Source organism: Oncorhynchus clarkii, chromosome 23 (genome assembly GCF_045791955.1).
Source record: "Oncorhynchus clarkii lewisi isolate Uvic-CL-2024 chromosome 23, UVic_Ocla_1.0, whole genome shotgun sequence".
Taxonomy (NCBI): domain Eukaryota; kingdom Metazoa; phylum Chordata; class Actinopteri; order Salmoniformes; family Salmonidae; genus Oncorhynchus; species Oncorhynchus clarkii.
This window is the reverse complement of record NC_092169.1, coordinates 15,304,413-15,316,144: the sequence shown is the minus strand read 5'-3', so window position 1 is coordinate 15,316,144 and position 11,732 is coordinate 15,304,413. Positions and strand designations below refer to the sequence as shown.

At 41.3% G+C, this 11,732-nt stretch overlaps 1 protein-coding gene across 2 annotated transcripts; it reads left to right on the top strand.

Annotated features, from left to right (window-relative positions):
- The first annotated feature begins 115 nt into the window (after positions 1-115).
- On the top strand, positions 116-10,684 carry LOC139381477 (BRISC complex subunit abraxas 2-like). 2 transcript variants are annotated; one of them, XM_071125043.1, is made up of 9 exons: positions 116-231; positions 1,338-1,428; positions 1,950-1,986; positions 2,350-2,416; positions 2,553-2,743; positions 3,694-3,816; positions 3,913-3,997; positions 5,890-6,007; positions 6,211-10,684. In XM_071125043.1, exons 1-9 carry the CDS (start codon positions 160-162, stop codon positions 6,756-6,758), a joined length of 1,332 nt encoding a protein of 443 aa, XP_070981144.1. In that variant the 5' UTR covers positions 116-159; the 3' UTR covers positions 6,759-10,684. The 2 variants fall into 2 exon arrangements, with proteins under 2 accessions (XP_070981144.1, XP_070981145.1); XM_071125044.1 differs by having other exon boundaries at positions 3,697-3,816; positions 6,211-10,680.
- The last annotated feature ends 1,048 nt before the right edge of the window (positions 10,685-11,732 follow it).

Below are 11,732 nucleotides of genomic sequence, written 5' to 3'. Positions count from 1 at the left end.
CATCTCGCTCCATTTTCTCCTACTACTAACCACTGGCCTTCCTCTCCTCACCATATTTGGTGGTGAGTGGGAACGCCAACCGGATGCTTCATATTTATACATCCGGTGAAACATCTAGGAGGGGTGCTATCATTGAGTTATAGATGGGATGTTTCCATCATGGCGGCATCCATTTCGGGATATACTTTTAGTTCTGTGTGTTATCACAGCGCTAACAGCAACTCTGATCATGTAAGTACAGGAAACATGTTAATGAATTGGGAGAGAGTGCATAAATTTGTTTAGTTACAACTTGGGTATATATTTGGATGTTATTGTCTGAAATTAAGTCAGTGGATTTCCCAGTGTCATCTTCCTGTTGCTCGCTAGCTGCAAACTAAGCGCAATCACTTACATAGCGAGACATTTGCTAGCTAACGTTATTTGGCTAGCCTGCTATGCTATCTATGTCAACCCAACTGACTTCCGTGGTGTCGACTGTATATATATATGTATATGTTTGACAATGCAACATTGATGTTGCTATAATTAGTTGGTTGATTTAACTATATTTGAAAAATGTCAATTGCATCACCTTCTGCAAATCAAGCACTAAAAATGAACTAGTTAGATTCTGGGCATGTCATCATCAGACAGGTAGAACAAGGTAGCTGTCTAGATTGTTTCCGCGTTATGTACTGTAGCCAGTTAGCCGGTTATGCTAGCCAGTTAGCCTGTCATGTTAAATGATCTGACTTAACATTAGTTAGCTAACTGGCCAAAAATGTAGCTCCATTTTTATTGCTATGTAATTGTTTGTTGTATTGTTTTTGTAAAGTAATTTATTCTAGCACTGTTACCACATAGTTAGCACGCTAACTAGTTGGACAACTAGGAAGTGAATTGATCAAATAAATAAGCATGCATTCAAGCCACAATATTTTGTTTATCATTAGAAGACTGGATTGACACCTGTCAGTAAACAGTTGTGTGTCGATGCTGCCTAATGTTTCACCTGACATTTGACACGTGATTTGTGATTAGTCTAGTGGTTAGAGCGTTGGACTAGTAACCGGAAGGTTGCAAGTTCAAAACCCCAGCTGACAAGGTACAAATCTGTCGTTCTGCCCCTGAACAGGCACTTAAACCCACTGTTCCTAGGCCGTCATTGAAAATAAGAATTTGTTCTTATCTGACTTGCCTAGTAAAATAAAAATGTGTGTTGACAATGTGTAGTGAGAGCTTGAAAAGTGTCAGGCCTCATAGTGCTGCTTGAGTGTTTATTATTAGTAATTGTCTTCTGCCCAATATATTCTAGGCCTATTTTTATAATTATAAACAACTTTTTGATCCTACAGGAGGGATTCCTTTTAGGAGAAGTTAGGCATGAAGAAACTGTCAGCATCAGTGATACACAGATCAGCAGTTCTGAACTACTCCAAGTAGTAGGTAAGGCCTTGGGTAGCTAACTCAAAGAAACCAACCTATTTGTTTCCAGGCTTGTCTTGGTGGGTTATATGCTCCGTGCTACTGTGGAATTCTGTCAAACTGGACTGGCAGGTTTCAGATCAAAAGGAGTGTCTCTTGTTTTTTCTGTTTATAGTGGAAGACCTTTACCGCAGCTGTTCAATATGTTATGTAGCTAGTAATGTATTTTGTATGCAATATTACTGTAGGCTGTGTAAAGTCTTACAATTTGTAGTCATCTCAACATTTATAGCGGTAAGATTATTTATATATATATATATATATAATTTTTTTTACATTTTAGTCATTTAGCAGACACTCTTATCCAGAACGACTTACATTTTTGAGTCCATACATATTCATACTGGACCCCTTTGGGAGTTGAGCCTAGTTGCAAGCACCATGCTCTACCAACTGAGCTACACAGGATGACATTAGACGAACTCTATACGATGGAGTTTAATAACATACATTTGCTGTGTTCTTTTTTTTTTTTTAAACAGAAGTCCACAATCATGAACCTTGTGCACAGCTATTTAGGTAAGATATTATATTATTTAAAATTAGATGGAATTTGTTGTCCTTAATGACATTTTGTGACATAACAAAAAGTAAAATGTTTTTTCCAAATGACTGCTTGGTTTATGTGCAAGTTATGGGCTTGAATATAATTAGACTAGTGATACATTTGATCAATTATTTATCCAATCAGAGATTAAGCTTTGTCTTCATCACGGTATCATGCACATTGTAGGTTAAATGCCGCACAGTACTTTTATTCAACAAATGAGGGATGTAATTGTCAGTGAACAGTAGGTGGCCCCACCCCACCATGAGTTTTGAGTAACAAATGCAGAGCTACTGGAGGAAATTGACTTTTTGTCTGTATCTTTCCCCCACCAGCTTTTATGATTATGCTGGACAAGTCAATGAAGAGAGTCTTAACAGAATTCTTAAAGACAGACGGAAAGTGAGTATTTATTGTATTGTAGGTCTATTTGTATGAACATTTAGTGGTATTATTTGCCAGTAGTATCTAGCTAAAACACTGGCTGCGCATCTTTTAAATGACCCTCTTGTACTTGACCTCCCCTGCGCGCGTGTAGAATGTCATCGGCTGGTACAGGTTCAGGAGGAACACGCAGCAGCAGATGTCGTTCAGGGAACAGATCATCCATAAGCAGCTGACCCAGCTGCTAGGAGTGCCTGACCTAGTCTTCCTCCTCTTTAGCTTCATCTCCACAGCCAACAACTCCACACACGCCCTGGAGTATGTGCTGTTCAGACCCAACCGCAGGTAGGACTACCTACACATAGCCATACGCACGCAGTACCAAACAGCATGCACAAACAGGCTGGTGCATATGTTGGCGACGCTGAACAATTCACACCTTTTTAAAGGGATTCTTAGGGATTTTGGCAATGAAGCCCTTTATAATCCACACATTCAAACTGTACATTAAGTTAGCTGTTGAACCACCCTCCTCTGTGATTATTCACAGGCTGTTGCTCACCCTGTGCTTGCAGGTCAGTGTATGTGAGAGTTGGATAAAAGCATAAATACCCAGTGGCACAGATACCACAGAGGCGGCGAACAGTAGTGGCCTCTACTTTGAGACAAAATGGTTGCTAGTTGTGGAGGCTCCTCAGGTGCATAGGCATAATTTATTTTATTCCTTTATTTATTTGTCAGGCACAATGTACAGCATGCCATTGCACCAGATTTGTCTGTTGTCCCTGGGAAGAAAACATATATTTATATTAAATCAGAGTTTAAATGTCCAACAGTATCGGACATCTTAAGAGTCAGAATGTCTTAACGTTCACATGACTGCTTTCCTTTATAGAATGACCGTTCAGATGCATCATACATAGATTAATGAACTATGTCAGGTCTAGCAATTCTATATCTAGGGTCAGATGGACAGCACAGCTGGAGGTCTGTCTGTAGGGATTCAAGGCTTGTGTGTTGGAATCAAGCTGGGGATTTAAATGCTACTCTGTCTGGCTCGAGGGCTCAGAGTGGGTTGGTGGAGGCCTGGCGGGATTGTGTGTGGGTGAAATTGGACATTAGCAAATTATTACGTCTTCTGAACTCCCAACTAGATCCATTGGATCTGGGCATCAATCAAAGCTGTTGCTGCCCTACATACAAGTTACAGGGCCCCAGCCATCAATGGGTTTAAGGGTATTTTGGGCAAGGCTGCCTGTAGTGCATCATCAGACCAACTCTCTGGTTCTACCCAGCAGGTACAACCAGAGGGTGACCCTCAGCATCCCAAACCTGGGCAACACCAGCCAGCAGGAATACAAGGTCTCCTCTGTCCCCAACACCTCACTCAACTATGCCAAGGTCATCAAAGAGCATGGGTGAGTGTCTCCCACATGTAGGCACTGTCAAGTTGTTTATTTTTAATGATTGAGAATCTTGTTTGATGGAAATGGGATATGTTGTATGTTTTGCAGGGCTGAATTTTTTGACAAAGATGGTGTGATGAAGGATATCAGAACAATTTTTCAAGTCTACGGTGCACTACAAGATAAAGTGCAAGTGAGTTGGCTGCCAGCAAATTTCCTATTCATACCATTCAATTGATATAAGTCACATACTATACTTGCATAAACAGCAATGTGGTGCTTTGGTTGACACCATAGCTACAGTGCCTTCAGAAAGTATTCAACCCCCCATGAACTTTTCCACATTTTGTTGCATTACAAAGTGCGATTTTTAAAACAAATAATTATTTTTACACAAAATACTCTGTCAACAAATGTATGAAAAATAAAACTCTAATATATCCTGATTTAGACAAGTATTCAACCCCGTGAGTCAATAGATGTTAAACACCTTTTGTCAGCAATTACAGCTGTGAGTCTTTTTGTGTTAGTCTAAGAGCTTTGCACACCTGGATTATACAATATTTATTTTTAAAAATCTTCAAGCTCTGTCAAGTTGGTTGTTGATCATTGCTAGACAGTCATTTTAAAGTTTTGCCATAGATTTTAAAGCCAATTTAAGTCAGAATTGTAACTAGGACACTCAGGAACATTCAATGTCATCTTGGTAAGCAACTCCATTGTATATTTGGCCTTGTTTTAGGTTGTTGTCTTGCTGAAATGTGAATTTGTCTGCCAGTGTCGGGAAGTGGACTGAACTTGGTTTTCCTCTAGGATTTTGCCTATGCTTAGCTCTATTGCGTTTCTGCTCACCCCCCAAAAATCTCCTTAGTCTTTGCCGATGACAAGTGTACCCATAACAAGATGCAGCCAGCCACCACCATGCTTGAACATATGAAGAGTGGTGCTACTCAGTGTGGTTGGATTTGCCCAAACTTCATGCTTTGTATTCAGGACAAAAGGTTAATTTTCCTTGCCACATTCTTTGCAGTATTAATTTAGTTCCTTCTTGCAAACATGATGCAGTTTTGGAATATCTTTTCAAATCCAAAATCATTTTATTTGTCACGTGCTTCGTAAACAACCGGTGTAGAATAACAGTGAAATGCTTACTTACAAATCATTTTAACAATATATATTTTTAAATAGTGACACGAGGAATAAGTACACAATGAATAACAATATAGAGTAAAAATAACATGGCTATATACAGGGAATAGCAGTACTGAGTATGCTGTACAGGCTTCCTTCTTTGTTTTAAAATTACTATTGGCCAACAGGAGGCTGCTGAGGGGAGGATGGCTAATAATAATAGCCGGAACGGAGCCAGTGGAATGGCATCAAACCCATGATACCGTTCCGCCTATTCCGCTCCAGCCATTACCAGTGCCACCAATCTCCTGTGTATTGGCCTTCAAATGAAATCCCATAGAGGTTTCCTTCCTCTCCAGCAACTGAGTTAGGAAGGATGCCTGTATCTTTGTATTGACTGGGTGTATTGATACGCCCTCTAAAGTGTAATAACTTGACTATGCTCAAAGGGATATTCGGTGTCTGCTTTTATTTTTACCAATCTACCATTGGTGCCTTTTTTTTGCGAGGCATTGAAAAACCTCCCTAGTCTTTATGGTTGAACATCTGCTTGAAATTCACAACTTGACTGAGGGGCCTTACATAATTCTGTGTCTGGCGTACATCGATGGGGTAGTCATAACAAAAATCATGTAAACCACTATTGCACACAGTGAGTCAATGAAAGTTATGTGATTTGTCAAGCAAATGTTTACTACTGAACTTAAGGCTTTCCATAACAAAGGCTTGAATACCTTTTTGACTCTCTTAGCTTTTCATTTTAAATTATTTTGTAAACATTCAAAAAAATAAAATTCCTTCATTTTGGGTTATTGTGTGTAAAATAGTGACACAAAATCTAATACATATTGAATTCGGGCTGTAACAAAACAAAATCAACAGGTTGACTACTTTCTGAAGGCACACAGAAAAATAGTGATGATATGATTCTTGTTAGCTTTTTTCCTGTTTCAGTCTGTATGTGGAGAGGTTGAGCAGAGTGAACGTGTGAAAGAGAAAGTCCAGGAGGAGGTGAACAAACTCAAACAGCAAATTGTTCTCAGGAAACGAAAAACCACAGATGAAGAGAGAAGTATGTAACTTATTTGGGTATGAATTTGGCTGCTCAAATTCATTCTCATGAAAAATTATTCCTGTATCAACTATAATCTCCCTGTAACTATATGCGGGGAGGTATTTTGCAATGTGGTATTGCGCAAAGAAAATGTTTTTTGTTGCTTATTGAACCCCTCTCCTTTTTTAATATTAGCCTATTTGTCTCTCTCCGTCATTCAGGACTCCAGGAAGCGCAGAACCCTGAGCCACGTCTCACTCCTGAGGAGAACACAGAGCCCCCGGAGACCTCCCTCCTGTCCAGAGTGGCCTTCCACACCCCATCCACCCCCGAGCGGCCAGGTCCCTCCGCAAACCCTCCTGCCTACGCAGACCTCCTCTCCTTGCAGAATGACTCACTTCTCCCCTTCTCATCCTCCCCTACCAGTGCTGCGCTGCTCCCCCGGCCCCAGGCTGTGGGCTCCCCAGGCCACCCTTCTCCCAGCCCATTAGGTCTGGGTCTCAGTGCTGGCCCCAACCCTGCTCCTAGCCCTGGTACACCATACCTGGGAAACGGGGACGGATCCAGCTCTGACTCCCTGGACAGACAGGCCGCAGGGCAAGAGGATGATGATGAGGAGGATGATGATGATGACGACAGCAGCGAGTACGAGAACCTTGTGAGCGAGGTGGGGCAGTTGCCCCCAGTTTCTGCCAGTGTGTTGCTGCAGGGCCGCCCAGCCGCCCTCAGTCCGGACGGCGACGCCTCAGTCCGTGGTTCACAGACCTAGTAGATGGGGATGTGGGGGGGGGGCTCAATTAACTGACGCACCGAGATAGGAGGGCGTCCAAACCAATCAAAGATAATTATTCTATATTAGAGGAAGTGCCAGCCCTGAAAATAAAAGGCATGCGCAGGTGGGGTATTCTGCTGTGTATATCTGTTTGTCTTAGTTTTATCTCTTCTGGGGGGGAGTATCAAGCTTCATGGGGTTTTACTTTTCTGTCTAGCATGGAAAAGCTAGTCCGTTGGAGCCTGGCTCTCTTCAGTGGATGTGTTTTGATTTAGGGACGGAGGACGTTATAATGGAATAAACGCCAACCGGTTTGTCCGACCTCTCCGTATGGATAGACCCACTCCGCTTTTCCTGGATCATGCTGCGTCACATCTGCATCACCAACTTTAAGCATCCAATTGTACCATTACCTCTTGCACTATTTTTGCTTTCTTTTAACAATTTAAGAAAAGCAAAAGGAAAATGTTCTGCGGCCTTCAAACCTTTTCTTTTTTTTTGTGAGACAGGTGAGATTTTTTTTTCAATATTTTTGGGGTGGTGATTTGCTTATTACAAAAAAGAAGAGATGGTGGTGACTGCCAAAGTAATAGAAACACTTGAGAAAGTATATTCAAAGCAGGTGCTTCCAAACACAGGTGGGGAACCTGAGTTAAGCTATTATCATCCCATCATGCCTATGGGCATGTATAAAAATGCTTGGCAGGCCATTATTTTGGCTACTATGGCTATGCCACCAACCACAGGGCATGAGTTGTTACTGAATGGTTTGATGAGCATGAAAATAATGTAAACCATATTCCAATGCTGTCTGTCACCAGACCTCATCCCAATTGAACGCTTATGGGAAATTCTGGAGCGGTGCCTGAGACAGCATTTTTCACCACCATCCATGTCGCATCCCTCCCAAGTTCCAGACACTTGTAGAATCTATGCCAAGGTGCATTGAAGCTGTTCTGGCCCCAACTCCCTATTAAGTCACTTTATGTTGGTGTTTCCTTTATTATTGTCAGTTATGTATGTAAACTATCATTTCGGTAGCCTGCACGGTTCTAGACACTCAACTTTGACCTGTCATTAGGATTTCATTTCCTTTTAACATCGATGTATTTTTATGAATCATGCGGTTGCCTATTTAGATGACGAAGAATAGTTTTTATTCAAAGTTTTCATTTGCCACTACTATAATGGGTGCTTATATTATTTTTATGACAACGTTAATGTCACTCTGTCTCATTCTTCTATAATAACACTGAAACTGTATGCGCTTTGCTGCACTTAACAAATGTAGTTGATTTATTTTATTGTGCTTTACCAATGTAGTTCAGTTGTGCTACTTGAGTAGTATGCTTTGACCACCTGAGCAGAGCTAGCTCAGCTTTTGCGCATTGTATGGGGTCGACAGGGCGAAAACACAACTTACTGTAGCTTTACTAACCAGACAACTCTGCTGCATCAGAGCTAGCAGTAAACAAGAAACTGCTTCTACATAGACGACCTGTCTGCTTCTTCCACCTGTTGTCCTTGCACTGCTGGTTGCATTACTGCTGACACTGACTAGAATGGCTTCTCCCTAGGTAATTCTGATGGAAAGGTTCTCCCTGTAGTGTCTAAATGTGTTACAGCCTGGGAACAAGGCAACTCCTGCCTGTCCTGTCAAAACCAATAGACCTCACACACTCAAAGCTGGTTGGGCTAAATGTGTGTGGACCTTTTGATAATGTGACAAATATGACCTCAATTCATAGTCCAGTGCCTTCCATTTTGACAGTTACACTGGCTTGTGACTATACACACAATGCAAGTGACTGGAAAGAAGTTTGTTCCAATTGTGGTGAGAGGATCCTTTACCCTGCAGTGTTATCCTAGGCTGTGTATATATTTTTTGTGCTCTGCTTACCCCACATCATATTTGGTTGTTTACAGTCACGTTAGTTAAGCTAACGTAGCAGGCATAAAATAAATGCCTGAAGCTAGATCCCCTACATACTAGTCTTGACTAGAAGAAAAAAACACTGTCGTGGGAGGTTCTCTTCTGCACTGTTCAATCAATCCAGTAAATGTTGAGTTAAGTGGGAGTGTCGCCTTGTTAATGTCCAAAAGGAGAAGTTGCATCACTTGCTCACTTTCCATTTCCCCTGAAAACCGGAACATACGGTTGTTGGGGACTCTGCAGAGGCTACTGTCATGTTGGATGGGTACCGTTAGGAACCAACTTTGCAGTAGACTTTCTTCTTTGACCCTTCACAGAATCCCAATATTGCTGTTTGAAACTGGAATTACACTGAACAAAAATATAAACGTAAAGTGTTGGTCTGATGTTTCATAATAAGCTGAAATAAAAGATCCCAGACATTTTCCATATGCACAAAAAGCTTATTTCGCTACAATTGTTTGCACAAATTTGTTTAGATCCCTGTTAGTGAGCATTTCTCCTTTTCCAATATAATCCATCCACCTGACAGGTGTGGAATATCAACAAGCTGATTAAACAGCATGCTCATTACACATGTGCACCTTGTGGAGACAATAAAAGGCCACTCTAAAATGTACAGGTTTGTCACACACTTGAGATGTCTCAAGTTTTGAGGGAGCATGCAATTGGCATGCAGACTGCAGGAATGTTCACCAGAGTTGTTGCCAGAGAATTCATTGTTAAAACGACATTGGAGACATAAGCTGCCTCCAATGTCGTTTTCGAGAAATGGCCTCACAACCGCAGACCACGTGTAAACACACCAGCCCAAGGACCTCCACATCCGGCTTCTTCACCTGCGGGATCGTCTGAGACCAGCCACCTAGACAGCTGATGAAACTGAGGAGTATTTCTGTCTCATAAAGCCCTTTTGTGGGGAAAAACTCATTCTGATTGGCTGGGCCTGGCTCCCAAGTGGGTGGGCCTATTCTCTCCCAGGCCCACCTATGGCTGCGCCCCTGCCCAGTCATGTGAAATGCATATATTAGAGCCATTTAAATTAATTTCAATTGATTTCCTTAATTGAACTGTAACTAAGAGAAAATGTTGCATGTTGCATTTATATTTTTGTTCAGTATACACTATAGTGGGAAGAAATCCCATACATAGATGGAGAGACGGGTTCTGAGTCAAGCCCAGAACGATGAGTGTGTGACACATTTAGAGATGGCCCAGTGACTTTTCAGAGATAAGCTAGTGAGTGAGGGGAGACTTGAGTGTCTTTAGGGACCTTGCACGTTCGAGGCAGACAATGACACAGCTCAATTCTCCATGGATGGTTTTAAGCATTTAGCATGATAATGTGCAAGGAATAGTCTGCTAATTAGCCAGAAGGGATGTAGGGAGGAGCTTTACCATGTAAAGCAGTTTGTCCTTTTTACTGCAACCAGCTTTTCCCATGTACAGCCCATTTCTTGTATGTCGCTCTTTCTGTCTTAAGGTCATCTAGCTTTCCTTCATCACTTAGCCATGTCAACTCATAACGTGGCGGACTGGTACTCCATTTTTATTTTATTGTTTACAAATTAATCACTGAATAACAAAGTCACAACTGATGATAATGACAAAATTGAGAGTGAAAGGAGTGGTTTCCACTTGATCACTGGAATAAATAATGGGAGTTAAGAACAAATAATAATGTACACTGTACAGTAGATGGGAGGGGGTAGCATTTAAACAGCACTTATTTATGAGCATCTCAGTCATGATGGGAGTGGCTGGCAGGAGAGGAGGGTGAAAGTACTCTAAACAACACGGTTTGGCCCCAAGCTGAAAGCGGCCCCTGAGATCCTTCTCTCTGAAGCACAAAGTCCCATTAAATCCCTGATGTCTGAACATGTCTATCATAGGCGGGACAGTGATAGACCAAGCTGTTTTGGTCACAGTTGTTATCTCACAGAGAACACAGTTCTTATGTGGGGTGTAATAAAAGAGACATGCTTATTTATTTAGCAGAGTTATTTGTTCACCCTTTCTACTCACTTTTTTTTAGGCCTGAGTAAAGGGTTGTTCAGAAAGACCAACTTTTAAAGGCCCAGTACAGTCAAAAACTAGGTTTACCTGTGTTTTATATACAGTGTCTTGCGAAAGTATTTGGCCCCCTTGAACTTTGCGACCTTTTGCCACATTTCAGGCTTCAAACATAAAGATATAAAACTGTATTTTTTTGTGAAGAATCAACAACAAGTGGGACACAATCATGAAGTGGAACGACATTTATTGGATATTTCAAACCTTTTTAACAAATCAAAAACTGTTTTCAGCGTAAAAGCAACACAGCTGAACACACCATCCCCACTGTCAAACATGGTGGTGGCAGCATCATGGTTTGGGCCTGCTTTTCTTCAGCAGGGACAGGGAAGATGGTTAAAATTGATGGGAAGATGGATGGAGCCAAATACAGGACCATTCTGGAAGAAAACCTGATGGAGTCTGCAAAAGACCTGAGACTGGGACGGAGATTTGTCTTCCAACAAGACAATGATCCAAAATATAAAGCAAAATCTACAATGGAATGGTTCAAAAATAAACATATCCAGGTGTTAGAATGGCCAAGTCAAAGTCCAGACCTGAATCAAATCGAGAATCTGTGGAAAGAACTGAAAACTGCTGTTCACAAATGCTCTCCATCCAACCTCACTGAGCTCGAGCTGTTTTGCAAGGAGGAATGGGAAAAAATGTCAGTCTCTCGATGTGCAAAACTGATAGAGACATACCCCAAGCGACTTACAGCTGTAATCGCAGCAAAAGGTGGCGCTACAAAGTATTAACTTAAGGGGGCTGAATAATTTTGCACGCCCAATTTTTCAGTTTTTGATTTGTTAAAAAAGTTTGAAATATCCAATAAATGTCGTTCCACTTCATGATTGTGTCCCACTTGTTGTTGATTCTTCACAAAAAAATACAGTTTTATATCTTTATGTTTGAAGCCTGAAATGTGGCAAAAGGTCGCAAAGTTCAAGGGGGCCGAATACTTTCGCAAGGCACTGTATATT